Below are 22,653 nucleotides of genomic sequence, written 5' to 3' on the forward strand. Positions count from 1 at the left end.
GCCCACATCAAGTTCTCTCCCTGACCCTCTCAAACGTTAAGACTTATCTGTGTCTTGATGATGTCATATTGTGTATTTCTCCACTTCCACCAATGGCAGCCAATTATGTGGAGTGGCGAGGTCAGGGAAACACACAGCAAGATGATATCAGGGCACATTAAGTTTTACTATATGTTGCAAAGGAAGAAAACTTGACATGGGGCGCCATTTCTGATGGCAGCACAAGGTTTATTGCAATGTGTAGTTCTGTCATAAGAGGACTAAAACACACAAGCTGCATGCAAAAATACACAATTGCTCCTTGAAACAGGCTACTCTGCTGGCACAGAAAGAGTAACAAATCAACCATCTACCATTGAAATAGGCTCTAAAAGAAAACACAGTGGCATACTTATTACTTAGAAAACTGCCAGAATTACTAATCATAAGAAAAGTTCTTAAACCAAGAAGATTGTAATTGAACAGTGCAAGGTCAACCAGTGCAACAACAGTAAAGCCCACATAAGAGTTCCTAAAGTTGGTGTTTTCTGATTTATGAGTTATTTTTCTTTGGCTTGGTTCAAACATAATGCAAACCCATAGTTTCCTCTAACCATAGTTTGTGCTAACCATAGTTAAGAATCAACAACATGGTTTGAGCTTTCTGACTTTCAATAGGCAAACCATAATTTAGAGCTTCTTGTCTGCTTTCATTGTCCATCTGCTCAGTACTAAGCTGTATAAGTTCACTCCTGTCTTTATGGGGCAGCACCCCTTTGAGGTAGAACAAACACCCTAACTGTGGTTTGTCAACAGTCTGAATTTGGACATTTAGCACAAACTATGGTTTGCAAACTGGAATCAAACTGTGGTGTCAGATACTGGTGTGTAAGGCCCAAACCAACCATGGTTTCTGGGTAGGCTCAGGTTCAGAAAGCACTTAGACAATCAAATCTTGGCTTATTAAGCCAAGGTATGCATCAAGCACCCATACACTGCCACTTTGCTCCTCTCTTTGCATGAGCAGGGAAGCAAACTAGGAATCAGGAGCTATGGTTAATGGCTTTCAAACAACCCAAGATCTGGAAGCCAACTTTAAACCATGGTTTCATATTCTCACTTGTTTAGAAGCCATTAACAATAGTTTCCCAATTGAGATGCAACAGGAAGCTATGATTAACTGCGGTTTCCTGGCTTGTTTGCCTGCTCACACCAAGGGTGGACCAAAGTGGCTGCATGCAGGTGCATGAAGTTCATGCATATCTCAGTTTATTAAGCTGAGATTTGATCATCAGAACATGGTTATTAAAACAAACCACAGTACAGAATCTACATACCATGGTTTGTTTTAATCGCCATGATCTGACAATATACTATAGATAAACAAATTATGGTTTTGCATTATGTCTCATGTTATATTTAGCAAGAAACTGGTATTTTTAAGGCAGAGAGTATAATGGTCTTTCACTGTAAATACTAAAAGGAATAATATTTTACCTGTTATGTTTCTGGTACTGAGATACCTCTGCATGAAATGGGAATTGGTGAAAAGCATTTCAAACAGCCTATCTGCACCAATGCGGAAAACCCGATTAATAAAGAGTTTTCCATGGAGATCACTCTCAGGGGCAGTTTCCTCAACTGGTAGGGAGGGAAGGGTACAAAATAGAGGTTAAGAAAAGTGCGTGCACTACATGGTCAAACATACCCAAAAAGAGATAAACATTTTCCATACATTCAGACTTAGTACACTGTTCAAGAAGAGTAAACTGTTCCAAAGGTAGACATCCGAGACACCTTACTGCAAGGTGTGGCTGCAGAACAATGGCCAGGGGCAAACCAGCTACATGGAGGTGACTAGGTACTGACTTTGCCTATGCCTGTTGAAGGGAGGGGAAGAGGTGCTTCATCACATGAAAAAAATGAAACATTTATACTACCTATATCAGTCTTCCCCAACCTGGTGCCTTCCAGATGTATTGGACTACAATTTCCAGCATGCTCCAGTCAGCATGCTAGCTGGGGCATGCTGTGCATTGTAGTCTTAACACATCTAGAGGGCACCAGGTTGGGGAAGGCTGATCTACATGCTAGTATATGAAGCTGCTGGAATGGCTGTCAGGATAGGAATGGCTGTCGGGATAGTTGCAGCGAAGGGCAGAGTTAGAGGAGACCAATATAGAGCTACCACTTCATGGGCCTATGAAGAGGAAAAGGTTCCAGCATTCTCCAATATCTTATTTAGGGGTTTTAAAAATCCCCAAAGGCTCAAGTGGCTTACAGCAGAAGAATCAAATATAAAAACAACTATAAAATAAAACTGAAGTGTACTAGAAAGAATTAAACACAAAATAAAATCACTGCAAACAAAAGCTCTACAACTTAACAGCTAAGCCCAATCACACACACACACACACACACCCCATACACACAATAGCATAGCCTCTGAACTACATATGGGTGTGCATGGTTTTCTTCTTACATGGACATAAACTGCTTGTAAGATGAAGAAGGTTTAAAGCTGTCCTCAAAGGACAAAAGGCTTTGATGATTGGAAGGGAGGAAGGAGCTGGCTGTGGGAACTCCCCCCCTTTTTTTAATGGGCAAAAGAAACAGGTGGAAAGGTATCTTTGTCATCTGGCTATGGACATAGCTGATAGTATAAGGTAGGAATGGCCAGCTAGAAGTCTGGGAGCAGCATCCAGCTTGAAACTTGAATCTGCCCCATGTGGCTATCTATGCAGAATTGACAACACCTGAGGTAGGGGATGGGAAACTCTTCCAGAAAATTCGAAACATCAGAGATATGTTCCAGGCAAAAATGGGTATGATCAAAAACAAAGATGGCAAGGACCTAACAGAAGCAGAAGAGATCAAGAAAAAGTGGCAAGAATATACAGAAGATCTGTATAGGAAGGATAATAATATCGGGGATAGATTTGACGGTGTGGTTAGTGAGTTAGAGCCAGACATCCTGAAGAGCGAGGTTGAATGGGCCTTAAGAAGCATTGCTAATAACAAGGCAGCAGGAGATGACGGTATCCCAGCTGAACTGTTGAAAATCTTGCAAGATGATGCTGTCAAGGTGATGCATGCCATATGCCAGCAAATTTGGAAAACACAATGGCCACCAGATTGGAAAAAATCAACTTGTATCCCCATACCAAAAAAGGGAAACACTAAAGAATGTTCAAACTATCAAACAGTGGCACTTATTTCACATGTCAGTAAGGTAATGCTGAAGATCTTGCAAGGTAGACTCCAGCAATTCATGGAACGAGAATTGCCAGATCATAGAATAGTAGGGTTGGAAGGGGCCTACAAGACCATCGAGTCCAACCCCCAAGTCCAGCCCCCAAGATGTACAAGCTGGGTTTAGAAAAGGCAGAGGAACTAGAGACCAAATTGCCAATATACGCTGGATAATGGAGAAAGCCAGGGAGTTTCAGAAAAAACATCTATTTCTGTTTTATTGACTATTCTAAAGCCTTTGACTGTGTGGATCATCACAAATTGTGGCAAGTTCTTGGTGGGATGGGGATACAAAGTCATCTTGTGTGCCTCCTGAGGAATCTGTATAACGACCAAGTAGCAATGGTAAGAACAGACCATGGAACAACGGACTGTTTTAAGATTGGGAAAGGAGTACGTCAGGGTTGTATACTCTCACCCTACCTATTCAACCTGTACGCAGAACACATCATGCATTGTGCTGGGCTTGATGAATCCAAGGCTGGAGTTAAAATCGCTGGAAGAAACATTAACAATCTCAGATATGCAGATGATACCACTTTGATGGCTGAAAGCGCGGGGGAGCTGAGGAACCTTACGACGAAGGTGAAAGAAGAAAGTGCAAAAGCTGGGTTGCAGTTAAACCACAAAAAAACCAAGATTATGGCAACCAGCTTGATTGAGAACTGGCAAATAGAGGGAGAAAACGTGGAGGCAGTGACAGACTTTGTCTTTCTAGGCGCAAAGATTACTGCAGACGCTGACTGCAGCCCGGAAATCAGAAGATGTTTACTTCTTGGGAGGAGAGCAATGACAAATCTTGATAAAATATTTAAGATCAGAGACATAGAATCACAGAATAGTAGAACAGTAGGGTTGGAAGGGGCCTACAAGGCCATCGAGTCCAACCCCCTGCTCAATGCAGGAATCCAAGTCAGAGCATCCCTGACAAATGGCTGTCCAGCCTCGTCTTGAACGCCTCCAGTGTGGGAGAGCCCACTACCTCCCTAGGTAATTGGTTCCATTGTCGTATAGCTCTAACAGTCAGGAAGTATTTCCTGATGTTTAGCCGGAATCTGGCTTCCTGTACCTTGAGCCCATTATTCCATGTCCTGCACTCTGGGATAATCAAGAAGAGATCCTGGCCTTCCTCTCTGTGACAACCCTTCAAGTACTTGAAGAGCGCTATCCTATCTCCCCTCAGTCTTCTCTTCTCAAGGCTAAACATGCCCAGTTCTTTCAGTCTCTCTTCATGGGGCTTTGTTTCCAGTCCCCTGATCATCTTTGTTGCCCTCCTCTGAACCCTCTCCAGTTTGTCTGCATCCTTCTTAAAGTGTGGTGCCCAGAACTGGACACAGTACTCCAGATGAGGCCTAACCAGTGCTGAGTAGAGGGGAACTAGTACTTCCCGGGATTTGGAAGCTATGCTTCTATTAATGCAGCCCAAAATAGCATTGGCCTTTTTTGCAGCCACATCACATTGTTGGCTCATCTTCAGCTTGTGATTGACAACAATTCCAAGATCCTTTTCACTTGTAGTGTTGTTGAGCCATGAATCCCCCATCTTGTAACTGTGCACTTGGTTTCTTTTTCCTAGGTGCAGAACTTGGCATTTATCCCTATTAAATGTCATTCTGTTGTTTTCTGCCCAGCGCTCCAGTCTACCCAGATCTCTTTGAATTTTGTTTCTGTCTTCCAAAGTATTAGCTATCCTGCCCAATTTTGTGTCATCTGCAAATTTGATCAGCATTCCCTGCACCTCCTCCTCCAAGTCATTAATAAAAATGTTGAACAGCACTGGGGCCAGGACTGAGCCCTGCGGTACCCCACTCGTTACCTCTCCCTAGTTTGAGAAGGTCCCATTGATAAGCACTCTTTCAGTCCGATTCTTTAGCCAACTGTGGATCCACCGGATCATTGTTTCATCTAGCCCACTTTGAGCTAGTTTGCTCATCTGGATATCATGGGGCACTTTGTCGAAAGCTTTGCTGAAGTCGAGGTATATGATGTCTACAGCATTCCCACGGTCTACAAGGGAGGTTACTTGATCAAAAAATGAGATCAGATTTGTCTGGCAGGACTTGTTTTTGACAAATCCATGTTGGCTTCGAGTAATCACTGCATTGTTTTCAAGGTGCTTCCAGATGGATTGCTTTATCATCTGCTCCAGAATTTTCCCAGGGATTGATGTCACACTGACAACAAAGGTCTGCATAGTTAAAGCAATGGTATTCCCCGTAGTAACCTATGGCCGTGAGAGGTGGACCATACCTTCGCTGAGCGAAGGAAGACAGATGCTTTGAACTGTGGTGTTGGAGGAAAATTCTGAGAGTGCCTTGGACTGCAAGAAGATCAAACCAGTCCATACTCCAGGAAATAAAGCCAGACTGCTCACTTGAGGGAATGATATTAAAGGCAAAACTGAAGTACTTTGGCCACAGAATGAGAAGACAGGATACCCTGGAGAACATGCTGATGCTAGGAAAAGTGGAAGGCAAAAGGAAGAGGGGCTGACCAAGGGCAAGATGGATGGATGATATTCTGGAGGTGATGGACTCAACCTTGGGGGAGCTGGGGGTGGCGACGGCCAACAGAAAGCTCTGGCGTGGTCTGGTCCATGAAATCATGAAGAGTCAGAAACGACTGACCGAATAAACAACAAACACTAAGGCACAAGGTATTGCTAGCTGAACTCCTGATGAGTTGCAGGATAACTGACTGTCATGCAGAACAGGAAGATGCACAGAAGGCAGCTGTCATGTGCCGATAGATATATATCCAGCAGTTTGGCATGGAGAATGATACCTGCTTCTGACAGAGGAGTCCTGAAGGCAAAGGGCCAGGGCAAACACACACACACACACACACACAGAGGGAGGGAGGGAGGGAGGGAGGGAGGGAGGGAGGGAGGGAGGGAGGGAGGGAGAGAGGAGGAGGAGAAATCTAAATAGGAACAAGTGTTACAATATCTTTATTAGGATTTACTAAACATAACAAAAGCAGTGAACGAGCTTTCAAATTTCACACAACTTTTTGTCAGGCTCAATACTAAAAAAACAACAACAACAGGGAAGGGGAAAATATAGCTTTTGTAGGCATAGTAGCCAGTGGTCTAGTGAAGCAGGAACTGATAGTAGCAGCCCGAGCTGCACTATGTAATCATACCATTATGTAATATGTTATATATAACACATAAGATTATGTAATATGTAATATTGCACAATGTAGTAGAAGAGGCACCAACTGCAGCATTTGAGTGAAAAAATTAATGATTAAGACTGGAAGACAAGGAAAAATTAGTTAGACTTAATGTATTTTGAGAAGACAGGAAGCAAGATGAGGAGCAAAGCCTTTCAATCAATCCAGTTTTAATACTGAGACATTGAGGCTACAATACAAAACTGGATGCAGGGTTTATGTAATGGTATCCATATGATAATGACTGCTGAAACTCTAATACCACACAGAGGAATCTGCGATGACACAATGTTCTCTATACTAACAACAGAAACATATCCTGCAATATCCTAAAATATCCAGGTATGGTAATTAAAGGAAATGTTGAGCCACATAATGCAAGTTAATATAATGCACAATGTCCAGTTCTCCATGAGATCTACACTTCTAGTTGCTGCCGTCTCATGCTCATTGCTTTTAGAATCTTTAAAAAAAGGCATATCCATTCATATTTGCAAAAATGGAGAAATATAATTTGTGACACAATTAAGTGAGGAAATAAAAATTAAAATACAACAGGAAATGTCACTCCCTTCATAATAATATGGTGCACATGCCACCAAAGGCTTTAACTTAGAAAGGTGTCTATTTACCTCAGATGATTTGTTTGTTGCCCTTACACAGGCACCAATACAAATTCATTGTGTGCACTGTTCTACACGTTGTTTGTGTAGAATCGTAGATACCATAGTGGGAACTGAATCCTTCTTTTGGGGTGTCCCATGGTCTATGGGTTCTACCCACAGGACTTTTAACTACTGGCCTCTGTATATAACACAACTCCTTCCTTCCCTATTCTGCCTATTTGTTTCCCTGACACAAGCTTTCTGTGAAAGCTGCTGTTTGCTGGGCTAGAATGGGATCAACTAGCTAGGGGAAGCTCTAGGACATGTAGCAGCAGAAATCAATCACTGTCTTCATGCTCATTCTGATAGAGGAGGCTCTGTGGGCTGTTCCTGGCAGCCTGTTTGTGCACTGTGTGCAGAATGGGTTTGTGACTTCATCTCCGTGTGCCTGCCATCACCATGTGTTGGCCAGTGCCTTCCATCCATGACCATCAGTGAACATCATCATAATTGGCACTGGAATAGCCAGGGACACTGCTAGAATGGCTGTTGCTACCACCACAGCAGCTTTGCTTCTAAATGGATTTCCATTTGCTGGCGACATGGAGATGGGCTTTCTCTGTGATGGCGCCCACCCTGTGGAATAATTGCTCTTCTGAGGTATGCCAGGCCTCAACACTGGTTTGTTTCTTTTAGGTGTTTATCGAAATTGTATTACTTTGGCTTTCCCCCAGCCACAAGCTATCTTTGAACCATCCTCATTATACGTGTGTGTGTGTGTGTGTGTGCGCGCGCACATATGTGCGTGTGTTTTAAATTCTTTTGTAAACTCCTTCGGGATTGGTTCAAATAAGAAACAGTGTATAAATATTGTTAATAAAGAATGCCGTTTATGTGCTTTCAATCAATGCTGCTGAGATGATGACCACGATGATATTACGCTGATGCAAGCAAAGGCATAGCAGCCACTGGCATAGTAGGACTGTTAGGATTGGCTTGCCCACTTACTATTAGCTTTATTGGCAATAAAAGAAATTAATGAAGACCCATGGATTTCACGCTTCCATGTTTCCTTTTCCTGTTAGGTTTTAAGGACCGCATTTATGGAACAGAACCTATTTACCTTCTCCATCACTTTCTGAGGCACTGCTCTTCTCATTTGGATCTGATGACTGTACTGAAAATTTGCGTTGTCCTACATCAGCTGGCTTCCTTTCTGAAGGAAACCGAGAATTCCTCCTGTCCTGTTTAGAATAGTAAGATTCCTCTGGCTCATCCCCCTAGTGAAAGAAAGCCAAAAGCAGCAAGTATAACGTTAAGCATCCTCACAGTCATCACGCTTATTTTAAAAGGAACTGTAGCCCAGAATGTCACCTGACAGACAATTCACAGTCCCAACCTTCCAAAAAAGGAAAAGAAAAATGACAGCAACAAATTCTTGAACTCATAGGTCAGAATAAACATTTCTGATAACAGATTCCAACAAACGTAAAAGTATGGCTGCATTCCATCAAACCTCCAGCAAAGGAGATCGTTACCTTGTCGTGGTGCTGGAGCTTGAGCACCTCAATGATGTCATGAGCTAAACCGTGAAGGGACACCCAAGACGGGAAGGTCATGGCAGAGAGGTCAGACTAAATATGATCCCTGGGGAAGGAAACGGCAACCCAACCCAGTATTCTTGCCATGAAAACTAAATGGATCAGTACAACCAGAGATATGTCAGTATACCATTGGAAGATGGGACTCCCCGGTCGGAAGATGGTCAAAATGCTACTGGGAAGGAAAAGAGGATAAGTTCAACTAGCCCCAGATGTGATGACGCAGCTAGCTCAAAGCCGAAAGGACGGCTAGCAGCCGATGGTGCTGGTGGTGAACGACAAATCCGATGTTCTAAAGATCAACACACCATAGGAACCTGGAATGTAAGATCTATGAGCCAGGGCAAATTGGATGTGGTTATTAAATATAGACATTTTGGGTGTCAGTGAACTGAAATGGACTGGAATGGGCCACTTCACATCAAATGATCACCAGATCTACTACTGTGGACAAGAGGACCACAGAAGAAATGGAGTAGCCTTCATAATTAATAATAAAGTGGCTAAAGCAGTGCTTGGATACAATCCAAAAAATGACAGAATGATCTCAATTCGAATTCAGGGTAAGCCATTTAACATCACAGTGATCCAAATATATGCCCCAATCACAGATGCTGAAGAAGCAGAAGTAGATGAGTTATATGAGGATCTGCAGCACCTACTGTATAGTATGCCAAAAAGAGATGTTATTTTCATTACAGGAGACTGGAATGCTAAGGTGGGTAGTCAAACAACACCTGGAATTACAGGCAAGTATGGTCTGGGAGAACAAAATGAAGCAGGACATAGGCTGATAGAATTTTGCCAAGACAACTCACTGTGCATAACAAACACTCTCTTCCAACAACCTAAGAGACGACTTTATACATGGACTTCACCAGACTGTCGACACCGAAATCAGACTGACTACATCCTTTGTAGCCAAAGGTGGCAGACATCTATGCAGTTGGTAAATTTTTTTTTTAATTAAATTTATTAATCGCCCATCTGGCTGGTCACCCAGCCACTCTGGGCGATGTACAGCATACAATAAAAACAGTTTAAAACAATAAAATTCTACAATAAAAACATTTTCTAAAATACCCTAACCCACCCCAACAGATCATTAACTTCTTATTGCACAATTTAGAATCAGACTAAAGAGAATAGGGAAGACCCACAGATCAGTTAGATATGAGCTCACTAATATTCCTAATGAATATGCAGTGGAGGGGAAGAATAGATTTAAGGGACTAGATTTAGTAGAAAGGGTCCCAGAAGAACTATGGACAGAAGTTCGCAACATCGTTCAGGAGGCGGCAACAAAAAAGTCCCAAAGAAAAAGAAAACCAAGAAGGCAAGATGGCTGTCTGCTGAGACACTGGAAACAGCCCAAGAAAGAAGGAAAGCAAAAGGCGACAGTGATAGGGGGAGATATGCCCAATTAAATGCAAAATTCCAGAGGTTAGCCAGAAGAGATAAGGAATTATTTTTAAACAAGCAATGCGCAGAAGCGGAAGAAGATAATAGAATAGGAAGGACAAGAGACCTCTTCCAGAAAATTAGAAACATCAGAGGTAAATTCAAGGCAAAAATGGGTATGATCAAAAACAAAGATGGCAAGGACCTAACAGAAGCAGAAGAGATCAAGAAAAAGTGGCAAGAATATACAGAAGATCTGTATAGGAAGGATAATAATATCGGGGATAGATTTGACGGTGTGGTCAGTGAGCTAGAGCCAGACATCCTGAAGAGTGAGGTTGAATGGGCCTTAAGAAGCATTGCTAATAACAAGGCAGCAGGAGATGATGGTATCCCAGCTGAACTGTTGAAAATCTTGCAAGATGATGCTGTCAAGGTGATGCATGCCATATGCCAGCAAATTTGGAAAACACAAGAATGGCCACCAGATTGGAAAAAATCAACCTATATCCCCATACCAAAAAAGGGAAGCACCAAAGAATGTTCAAACTATCAAACAGTGGCACTTATTTCACATGCCAGTAAGGTAACAGTGAAGATCTTGCAAGGTAGACTCCAGCAGTTCATGGAACGAGAATTGCCAGATGTACAAGCTGGGTTTAGAAAAGGCAGAGGAACTAGAGACCAAATTGCCAATATACGCTGGATAACGGAGAAAGCCAGGGAGTTTCAGAAAAACATCTATTTCTGTTTTATTGACTGTTCTAAAGCCTTTGACTGTGTGGATCATCACAAATTGTGGCAAGTTCTTGGTGGGATGGGGATACCAAGTCATCTTGTCTGCCTCCTGAGGAATCTGTATAACGACCAAATAGCAACGGTAAGAACAGACCACGGAACAACAGACTGGTTTAAGATTGGGAAAGGAGTACGGCAGGGTTGTATACTCTCACCCTACCTATTCAACCTGTACGCAGAACACATCATGCGACGTGCTGGGCTTGATGAAGCCAAGGCTGGAATTATCGCTGGAAGAAACATTAACAATCTCAGAGATGCAGATGATACCACGTTGATGGCTGAAAGAGAGGAGGAGCTGAGGAACCTTCTGACAAAGGTGAAAGAAGAAAGTGCAAAAGCTGGGTTGCAGTTAAACCTCAAAAAAACCAAGATTATGGCAACCAGCTTGACTGAGAACTGGCAAATAGAGGGAGAAAACGTGGAGGCAGTGACAGACTTTGTCTTTCTAGGCGCAAAGATTACTGCAGATGCTGACTGTAGCCAGGGAATCAGAAGACATTTACTTCTTGGGAGGAGAGCAAGGACAAATCTTGATAAAATAGTGAAGAGCAGAGACATCACACTGACAACAAAGGTCCGCATAGTTAAAGCAACGGTATTCCCCGTAGTAACCTATGGCTGCGAGAGCTGGACCATAAGGAAGGCTGAGTGAAGGAAGATAGATGGTTTTGAACTGTGGTGCTGGAGGAAAATTCTGAGAGTGCCTTGGACTGCAAGAAGATCAAACCAGTCCATACTCCATGAAATAAAGTCAGACTGTTCGCTTGAGGGAATGATATTAAAGGCAAAACTGAAGTACTCTGGCCACAGAATGAGAAGATAGGATACCCTGGAGAACATGCTGATGCTAGGGAAAGTGGAAGGCAAAAGGAAGAGGGGCCGACCAAGGGCAAGATGGATGGATGATATTCTGGAGGTGATGGACTCGACCTTGGGGGAGCTGGGGGTGGCAACGGCCGACAGGAAGCTCTGGCGTGGGCTGGTCCATGAAATCACAAAGAGTCAGAAGCGACTGACCGAATAAACAAAAACAAATTCCATCAAACACAACTATTGTGCATTTTCCATTCATTTCAACAGAGCCTGCACAGAGTGGAAGTCCATCCAATAACGTTAACAGTAGCAGTGTTTGTTCAATTATTCCCACTGTATCCCATTATATACATAAACAAGAAAGCTAAACAATACCACAAGCCTGCTCCCCTCTCCCCCCCCCCCTTCGTAGTCTTCTAAACCATATAATATAGATGCTATTATGTGTTGGGTAAGACCATGAACAATGAACCAGGAAGTTACCACTTCAGATCTCCGCACAACAATGAGCTCCCAGGAGGTGGGGCTTAGACGAGTCTCTGTCTATCCTTCATCTCTAACAGTGGGATAAAGTTACTAGCCTTCATTACAAGGTTTGGGAAGGGTTTCTGAGATCATATATGTGCAACAGCTCGAGAGTGCATGTGGGAAAAAGTGGTTACATAAATACTAATTCTTATAGTATTTACTGAAATAAAGTCATTTATACCATATTTTGCATAGCACTGGAACTCGCAAAATTCTGAATTAGAACTATGTGCTAAACAGAATGTTGATACATTTAAAAATGCAAGTTCTTCAAATCAGTAGATAATGAAACTTCAACTTGGTACCAAATACCAAGAAAAAAGCAATTCATACCAACATGGGAGTGAAAGCAGATAGAAATATTATATATTGCAACAGAGTTAACACCCTGGAATTCATTAAGCAAAAGATAGTAAATCTGGATTTCAAATTAATTTATTCAGGAATTGTCATTATGCCTTGATGTAGAATCATAGAATAGTAGGGTTGGCAGGGGCCTGCAAGGCCATCGAGTAGAACCCCCTGCTCAATGCAGGAATCCAAGTCAGAGCATGTCAAGTATTTTCATGACTCTCAACTCAAGTTGGACATATATTCACAATAATCAGAACAAATTTTAATCTATCAAGAAACATGAAGAATATACATTTGTTGATGAAATTTCTTCATTAGTTGAAACATTGATAAGTGCTCATTTACAGCATGATATACAATTAAGTAGATAAATAGAATTAATTTTCTTTTTAATCGAAAAAAAATGGCCACCACAAGTTGCCCAAAAACGGTAACAGTAAAAGGTATGTCTCCTCTAAAGGTGCAATCTTAAATTACAGTTACTGGAGAGTAAGTCCCATTGAACTCAGGAGGACTTGCTTCCAAGTAAACAAACTTAGGATTCCAATGCAAGGTTTCCAGTCCAAGTCAGGTAACATGTCTGGAAAGCTGTTCTACGACCTTTAGGATTCAGCTAAATTACAACTAGGGATGTACAAAAGTCACTTACCTTTTCGAAGGGTGACATTCGCAGTGGGGGGGAGGCGCTCCGTCCCTCCCCCCGAAATTCTGGCCGGGGGGGAGGCGCCCCGTCCCTCCCCCCCGAAATTCTGGCCGGGGGGAGGTGCCCTGTCCCTCCCCCCCCCCCGAATCCTGGCCGGCTGGCTCCGCAAATGGCGGCGGCCGTAGCCACCGCCGTTTGCGTCCCTGCAGTCAGCCGTGAGAGGCTACGTAAATGTTTATGTAGCCTATCACGGCTGATTTAAAAGAAAAAAAAAAGTGCGTACGCAAATGGCGGCGCCCGTGGGCACCGCCATTTGCATTCCTTATTTTGGCACGTCTTAGTCTACGTAAACATTTACGTAGACTAAGACGGCGAAAATAAGGGGGACGCAAATAGCGTAGACGCTACGCTACGTAAATGTTTACGTAGACTAAGATGTGCCAAAATAAGGAACGCAAATGGCGGCGCCCATGGGCGCCGTCATTTGCGTACGCGTGGGGTTTTTTTTTCTTTTAAATCAGCCGTGATAGGCTACGTAAACATTTACGTAGCCTATCACGGTGTTTTTTAAAAATCTAGCCGTGATAGGCTACGTAAATCTTTACGTAGCCTATCACGTTTTTTTGTTTTTGTTTTTTACTGGAAATGGCGGTGGCGGCAGCCGGTCGGAAGACCGGCCACCGCAGCCGCCGCCGAACCGCTGCCGCCAGGAAGATTCGCCCAAGGTAAGTCCCGTCCTGGGGGGGCGGGGGGCAGACTGTTCCGCCACCGATTTCACGGGGCCGAATGCGCTGGCATTCGGCCTCCCCAAGATTCATGGCGAAATTCTCTGACATCCCTAATTACAACACAATTCATTTAACGGAATATCAAGAGTCCAGGTGGTCCAGTAGACAGAAGATTATTTGTATTTTTATAAAATATATTAATTGCCTTTCTGTTAGAAAAACAATAAAATTCAAGGGGATTACAATAAATAAAACTAGACATCTCAGACAGGTTAGTCTGTGATGTTTGTATGTACAAATCTTACCTCATCCATAGCTTTGCTCAGTAGCCTTCAGCAAGATGCTGTCAGCCTCAGCTCATGTTACGTAAGAAGGCAACTTTGAGCCATCTCAAAGGTGCAATGAATTCAAGAATGAAATGATAAAAGTTTAAGAACGTTTTGCAGGTTTAAAAAAAGAGTTACATAAATGAGGCATTTCAGCAATAAAACCCCCATGTAGAATAAGCTGTGTGTTTCATATTAACAGGAAATGCATTAACAGAGATAAAACAGTTCCTTAATAAGCTTACCTCTTTCAGTGTGTTTCCATTAAGGGACTCTGTTTCAACTTCAAGCATCTGAGCAATGGGTTCTCGAATTACACCAATGGCTTTAGGCGACTCCTTCTCCCCAGATTCATCACAAAGGCTAGATCTGTCAAAGACAAAAATAGCAGTAGAGTTAATTTACACTTATCTCACAGACATTGTCAATAGTATTTTGGAATTTCTAAGCCACCCCAACATTCCTGCCTTAGAACATCTAATCTTCCTGCTGTCAAGTAGATTCACTTCTCTTCTTGCTCTTTGAGGAAAGACCAACTTTTTTAGAGTTTGTCAAGAGGTAGGAAAACCAGTTTGCATGCCATAAAGATGAAAATATGTTGTTTTGTTGCACAAGTAGAATACAGAATTGTTTACCTACTGTATAGCTTATTTTTCCAAGAATCATACACACAGAAGCGTAAACATGGGAGAATACATTCAGGAAGTGTCTAGGAGGACAGAAGCCAGGGTGTTCCCAATCAATGCCTAAGAGCATATGCCCTCCTGTCCATTTATCTGCCAGCCACTATGTTCGCTAGAAACAAGTACCCCTCTATGACAGGAAGGTGGGCAGGACGTGCCATTGTGCAGTATGCTCTTGAGCAATAATTTACAATGACGCAAATCTGCTTCATCCTTCATATATCTGTGCAGTCCGCCATTCGGGATGCTAAGTATCTATTATTATTCATCGACGTTTCATTTTCAGGTTGTTCTTGTTGGGCGCCTCTTTTACAGGACAGACAGTGGTGCAAACAAGTCAGGGATATGCCACAGTTCTGGGTTCAGATGGTTTAAACAAGCCAGACTTCATAAGCAAACATGGGTTCTATGATTTTATAGCTGCTTAACAAGCCATGGTTTGTTTGAGGGGATGTGTTCAGGCACAATGGGCCATAGTAGGGCTACTGGAGGGTTGTTTCCTCCTCCAGCAAGCCATGCCACCTGGGTTCAGATGACACAACAAACCATGGCTGGGTGGTAATTATGGAAATTGTACCCTGCATGCACCACAGTTTAAATAAGCCATAGTGGCTTATTTTGATCATGCAAACCAGGTCAATGACAAGCTACATATAAAAATAGAGCCACTAAGAACAACATACAACAACAGAAACCACTAACCTTCCCTCTTAATTAAAAGCAGTTTGAAATAAAAACATATTTAGGGACCACCTAAAAGAAAATTAGCTAGTTAACCATATTTCCTGAGGGAGGATATTCCAATAAGATGGGGCCAGCGCCAAAAACACCCACCAGCCTAACTCCTCTTTCTTAGGTATGCAAAGGGGGCCTCCATAGCTGATCTTATTGCTTGGGCACATTCATATGGGCCTAGGCAGTCCTTGGTTTCCAACCATTAATGCAGCGGTCCCCAACAGTAGCTAATTTGTGGTGATGCCCAGGGCACCACCACAAACTGCTAAATATGCCCACAGGCCCAAAAGGGTTAGAGAGCTCTGTGTTAAAGCTTGCACAAGCTGTTTCATGCTGAAGGCCAAACTTCAATGGAGATATTTTTTTCTTCCCCAGGGCAAAAACAATGGGGGGACAGTTTAACACCCCACTCCTGGAGTATCATGGTCCCAATCCAAACAGGGGCTGTGTGTGCTTACACAGGAGTATGTAAAACTATCATGCATAGATACACTATGCATGATGAGGAAAACATTTAGTTTAGCCCTAAGGGATCTCAACTCTTTTCTACTAACCATGAAAGAAGCAATTATACATGTGCGTATGTGGTGTGTGACAGTGGAAGCTGGTGGCTCTGATGTCAGTGGGGTGTGTGAATCCACTCTGGGTTTCAGTCAGAACTTTAAAGGAGCTATCCAAGGTTCAAAGCACCTGATGTGTGTGTGTGTGTGTGTGTGTGTGTGTGTGCGTGCGTACAAAACCAGAAACTGTGCACAGTAGCTTCTTCCACTAAAACATTGATTTAACCCAGACTTCCTATTACCCAAGAACCCCTGCATTATTATCAATTTCCAGAAGCAGGCCACTCAAAAGATAGACCCCTTCTTATGCAAGCTGACCGCACTAGGAGACCTTGTGCATAAGCTGATAAATATACATGTGACCAAACAAATATGATGTATGCATCAGCCCCATGACTGGTAAAAGTAGCACCTTTGAAAAGGGATAGGGAACATCCTTGAAAATACAGTGAGCGATAACACTAAATGCATTTTAGACTGAGAAGACACCTTTCATTGGATATTTAGCATCTTGCCTTCTAGCTCCTCTTTCTCTCTCTCTGCACACTGTTTTAGACATTATCACATGCCATACAAGTTGTCAAAAAGCCTCTACACCTGTAGCAGCCCTGAACATAGAAGTAGTTTAATGTTTAAATGCTCTTACCCTCTGCAACACCACTTGTCTGGATGCACACACAGCAGCAGCACAATTGCCCTGTATACGCTAGGTATGCATACTTCTGGATGTGACTGAACAATGCACATGGTTTAAATATTACTGCCTGAACATGCAGTGCCGTCAGGGGTGCAAGTTTTTTGGCAACCTGCACAAGTGAACAGTAATATCTAAACTAGCTCAGAATTAAAAGGACAAAGCAAAAGTTATACTAGTTTTATAACCATACAGGCAGACAATCTTACCAAGAAAAAAGCCCTACCAAAAAGCAAAGCTCTGTGTGCATTCAATAGTAGGTTTTCAATGGTTTGTATAAACTGGGGCATCAGAAATATGTACTTTTGTGGTAATCTACAGTTATCTTCTTACCTCAACTGTCCATTCTCCTCAGATAAGTAAATATTTTCCATCTCTTCTGTGTTCAAGCCCAGCTCAGAGCCATAGCTCTGACGCACAAGTTGCCAGAATTCCTGCTTGGTCAGTCTCTGGAAAATGGAAGATGAAGAATTAACTACACTCAGTCCATAACCATGGTAAACTTTTAATCTTTTCATGTTAAGACACTGTTTAAACAGAGGCAACAAATCCTCTTATTAAAAGGATCCCTGATTGAATATTAGTATTAGCAATCTAGGTTTCACAGTACCCAGCCGACATTTCTGGGTGAAAAAAAGAAAAGAAACATAGCTTCCATTCTAACACACACATTCAGTCCTCACAACATAAACTAACCAACACAAAGCCATCATTACAGGTGAGAAAAATGTACATTAAGACTGTAAGCTGCCAGTACTTCTCCATGCAGCCACTGGGCTCCAAGACCACCGTAGCCTTAGCCCCTCTCCCACCTCAGTTCCTGAAATAAAAAACTCCAAGCCATTTTAACTGCTGTGAACAGCTGCATCCTCTCAGCTGACATTAATCGTACAACAATACTGCAATCCCCTCTTAGCCAGCTGTCTTCAGGTCAAGTAGCTTCTCCACTCCAGTGCTAAAGAGACCCCGATCAAAAGGCGACAGCAAAATAGTATGTGAAATAAAGCCATGTAAGTTACCAAATCATTTACCAAACTGGCAGCTTACAGTCTTAAAGAGATTGTACTTTTTTCCTTACCTTTAATGATGGCTTTGTTTTAGTTAGTTTAGAAGTAAAAGATGTCCGTCTGTCCCCGCCCCATTAAACATCTCAGGACCAAAGACCACATTACTTAAAGATGTAGCTAGCAGCTTCTTTTTAACTCTAGGATTGGGACCCTAGTGTGTGGGTAGGGGGATCGTAACCCTTTCTTCCCTGCTATAGTGCCAGTCTGGATCAGGGGATCATGCCTGCACTACATACCGTCAAATAGTGATCCATTTGCTTTAACTGATCGCTATTTGGGAATATAAATGGCAGTGCAGGAGGGGGTGATCTGGATCCAGGAAAGAATTAATCCTGGATCAGGATTAAATCCTCCCTACCCTCCACACTAAGGTCTTGATTCAAGTGGGGACCCTGTGTTTGCTCGGGGGGGGGGGGGAGATACAGGTGCTAGTTATGTCTTCAAAATAATGCACACTTTGGGTCTTAGAATTCACACTGACTATGCCTGGGTACTAACCACAACTGAATTACTTTCCTCCTTGTCTCCTAAGTTGCAAGGAGGAGATCTGCACATACCTGCCCTGGAAAGGAGGTATAAGGTTTATATATACACTTACTGTTAAACAGTGTATGCAGGGTGGGGTAACACTCACTAAAGGGCAAACACATGCCATTTCTAGATAATTACCAACATACATAAGAAGACTTTAAAAACTTTCCAACTACTATTTCCTCTAGGGCAAGGATGCACAACTAGTTTTGAGTGGGAGGCGAGATGACCCCTCCAATCCACCCAGCCCTCTGTGGGCTGTATGATGTCACATGGGTATTTAGGATCTAGGGTGCATACTAGCAATACTTAGTGACTGTATTTCCACATAATGCTAACAAGGGGAGGGTAGACTTCAGGCTTCCAAGATCTGCTTAGTATTTAACTACAACTTCAAGGCCCCAACTGGAGGCGGGTGCAAATAGTGACTCAGGTCAGTTATATACCGAGTAGGATTAAAGAACAGGATGCCTCTGAGTACATGGCTCAGACAAAAAATGGTTTTCAGAATCAATACTGATCAATACTCCCCCTCCCATTGACTTTACTGTCTGCTTCTTCTCCCTTTTGCTCACCAGATTGATGGGCTTTTTTCCTCCCAGGGCGGATGGGGAAGTCTCCCTTCTCAGTCACGCAGGAGAAAGGCTTGACAGTTAGGATTTCAATGGGTATTAAAGGTGCTTTTTCTCCTCCCCTGAATAAATTCATCACACAGAGCTTGGAATGGTAATTTTTAATGGTTTCCTTTTTGGTTGTGGAGTTGTTTTAGATAAGGCAGTAATGTTGAGGTGGTTTTCCATAGTGCTCCCTCACACCTAGCCAGCCACTATCTCTTCTCTTAGCCCACCTTGCAGGGTCGTTGGGAAGCCCGAATAAGGGGAAAGAGCAACAACAGTATGTTGGGGGGGGGGGGGGAAGCAAGCCAGGTCTATTGATGGTGTCCTCTGTGAAGCAGGTGCACGGGGGGGGGGGGCTGCTAAGGATGGCTTGGTGCATTGACTGTATACAAGTCCGTTTGTGAATTTCTTACTTCTGTAGCTGGGAACCCAGAAATCGGTATACCCTTCAAACTCAGTAGTGCAAGAAATATACTGCATTGAATTCCATCACACACTAACATATTTAGCAGAGAAGGATTAGCAGTGCCAGCAACCTCAGGGTACGCTACCGAGAAGACTCCCTCTCCCTCGGAGGAAGGCAGGGACCTGCTCCCATAGCCCCCTATCCAGGCCACTAGAAGTGTTTCTGACTTCTCTCCTGCCGTGGAAGAGTGGAGGGACGGGCAGAGCCATCAATCATGTTACAGGAACCAATGATCAGGGGAGGGGAGGGGGTATGGAGCTAGCAGCCCCCTTGTGTCCTGATTGTTCCGTGCAGCTCGGCCCAGCCATGAAAAGATATAATGCAGAGGGACGTGCTATGAGAGATGCCTGTATACAGGGCCAGTGTAAATCCCGGAAAGGATCTGGAATCAAAATGACCAGTTTGTAGTGGGATAAAATGCCAGGTGTGAAGAGAGCCTGCATTTAGTCTATGACTCAGTTCACATGTTATGGTAGCAAATCATGGGTTATTTAAGCCATGATTGCGGAAATGTGTGCTGCCCACAAGCTGCTTCTGTTTTCTATAAACAACTTCTGATCAGCCAATGGTTTGTTGTTGGCTTAGGTACTAGGTTGTTTAGCCCCTGAATAACCCATTGGTACAGGTTCACACATCACACTCACAACCCCCGATCGGAGACTGTTTACAGAAAATGAAAGTGGCATGCAAGTGATACACATCCTGGCAAATCGTGGGTTAATTAATCCATGATTTGCCACCATAACATGCAAACTGGATAGTCTTAAGATGGAATGTGGGATGAGGCAGTAGACATGCAAGTTAGGCTCTACTGGGTGCTGTGATGGTTTCAGGTTGCACCTAGGACTTCTGGGATTAAGAAACATACAATGGCTGATCCCAGCTGTTAGCTGGATCTGTCTTCTTTTGTCATTGCTCTTGATAAACAATTGGAAGTCAGAAACCCTTGCAGATCTAATGCAAATCACCAGAGATCTAGCATCATATCCCAATCTACATTCTGCCTACCTCTACACTAAACCATAATTTAGCATTATATGCATGAGCTGAAAAGAGCCAATACGAAGTACTGGACTCAAGCACACACTTCCTTCCCCTCCACCCACAAATCCCAGAGGAGGAATAAACCAGGATTCTGTTTAGCCAAAATTTCTGGGTCTTTGTTATGTGCAAACCAGGAATTGTAGTTTAAAATAAATTCTAGTTTATTTTAGCAGTACAACCCAGGGTTTGTAGTTGGCTCACTTAGCAACTGAACAGAGTTAATTTTAGACCACAAGTTTGCATGCAACAACAAACCAGGAATCAGGCAAAGTAAAACTGAATCCTGGTTTATAATCGTCTTCCCTGAAGCATAACACCACCCCACTGACATCATCCACCCCATCCTGTCCATTTTATCTTTCTCCATGCAGAGAGGGCAAGGAGAAAGGGCCTTAGCCAGGGCTTGAAGGAGTGGCGCCTTGAAGCATCGGCTGAGTTATGCACTTCCACCATATGCTGTGCACCATCCTGATCTGTGCAGGTGCTGGCTAAACCCGGCGCCAACAGTGAATGGCACACAAGGGGGTATCTGTGATGTTATCTCCAGTGACTGGAGATACAGCTAGAAGTCCTCTCCCCTCGCAACAGCATGCAAATTGGAGTTGATGTGGGGAAGGGTGGGGCCTGTGGAGGGTGTTACAGAGGGAAACCTCTATGGGCCACATTTGGCCCATGGGCTGGACTTTCCTCATCCATGCTGTAATGTTTAAAATAGGAGACATGTTCCTAAGACACTCAATAAACATGTGCCACTGTGCAACAATTAAACAGGGATCCCTGGTGCTTGACTGCTGTATGTGCAGGGATGAGCGAGTACCTGCCAGTGTAACACCAGTGTATCCATGACAAACCTAACAGCCATATAAAATGTCCCTGACTGATTTAACATCTCAGTGTCTCAGTTTCTCCCCTAAGTAAACTGCAAGCAATTATGCTTTCCCATCTTTATAAGGCATTTTGGAATTTGAATATGGAATACACATGTCACTGAACTATTTATTAGGTACTGACTATTGCCAAATAGAAGAGATCAGAGATGGTAATGGTCAATCTTATATAATATGGTAATTTCTATAAATATACTATCAAGATGACAACGACTTAGATATTCTGGGCAACCCCCTTCCATTGTTGGGAAGCTGGAGTACCACATTCATCCATCCCCCAGAAAAATTGACATACCATTCAGATTTACCTAGAAGGCAAGAGAGGTAAATTCAAATATCTTATGATGCAATCCTTCACTCTCCAGCATTTTCCAGCCCATATGACTGGCTTCAACTCCCAGCATGGCTGGCTTTCAACTCCAAGCATTTCCCAGCCAACATGGCTGGCTGGGGAATGCTGGGAGTTGTAGGACTTTTTTCTGTCTAAACAGGCATAGGATTGTGCCCTTAGCAGTCTAAATGTAGTCAACTGGTTTTAAAGCTGTTTTCCCCCTGAAAAGCTCTCACAGATATTAAAGGAATTTACTTTCAACTATGCTGTACATCCTCAAGCAGTGAAACATTCCAGGGTCACAGCTAAAGGATATAGTTTCGTTTAGATGGAATTCCACTGGTAACATACAGTGAGTCAGATCCCACAGAACACATCTGCTCACACAGCGGGGGAGGGGGTGTTCCCTAATTTCTGCCAATTCATCCTTCCAGGTGCAGTCCGCCATGTCACATCAAGGTGCTTCTGCTCACATAAAGGGGAAGGGTTCTGGTTTCCACAGACTCCTCCTCCAGGTAGCAGTCCCTCAAGTCACAACCACACACTGTTCTGGTGGGGGCCCTCTGGCCAGGGCTGGCATTAACGGTAGGCCTAGGTGGGTACCTACCAAGGCCCCCACCTCAGCAGGGGCCCACTGACAAGAGCCACCTGGAGTTGCTCCTCCTACTCTTCAATCATTGCAACCTGCCTTTTCGCCTGCCTTCCGCTTTGATCCAGACTACGGTGATGGTGGTGAGGGGCAGTAGATGCTACTGGCTACTTGCTCTCTGCCTGTCAAGCAAGCAAGTGGTAGCAATGATGAGAAAGAGGATGAAGATGAGCAATAGCCA

The 22,653-nt window shown here is 43.3% G+C and overlaps 1 protein-coding gene across 2 annotated transcripts in view; it reads right to left on the reverse strand.

Annotated features, from left to right (window-relative positions):
• The window catches only part of GRAMD1C (GRAM domain containing 1C), a 92,706-nt gene that overhangs the window by 17,322 nt on the left and 52,731 nt on the right, over positions 1–22,653 (reverse strand). For both annotated transcript variants that reach the window (XM_084843110.1, XM_084843111.1), the window contains 4 exons: positions 17,214–17,329; positions 14,454–14,577; positions 8,137–8,293; positions 1,477–1,620 (listed from right to left, as the gene is read on the reverse strand). In XM_084843110.1, the coding sequence (XP_084699236.1) occupies positions 1,477–1,620; positions 8,137–8,293; positions 14,454–14,577; positions 17,214–17,329 (541 nt within the window). The remainder of the gene's footprint in view (positions 1–1,476; positions 1,621–8,136; positions 8,294–14,453; positions 14,578–17,213; positions 17,330–22,653) is intronic.

Source organism: Heloderma suspectum, chromosome 3 (genome assembly GCF_057233095.1).
Source record: "Heloderma suspectum isolate Gila_16-S chromosome 3, 16-S_ref, whole genome shotgun sequence".
Taxonomy (NCBI): domain Eukaryota; kingdom Metazoa; phylum Chordata; class Lepidosauria; order Squamata; family Helodermatidae; genus Heloderma; species Heloderma suspectum.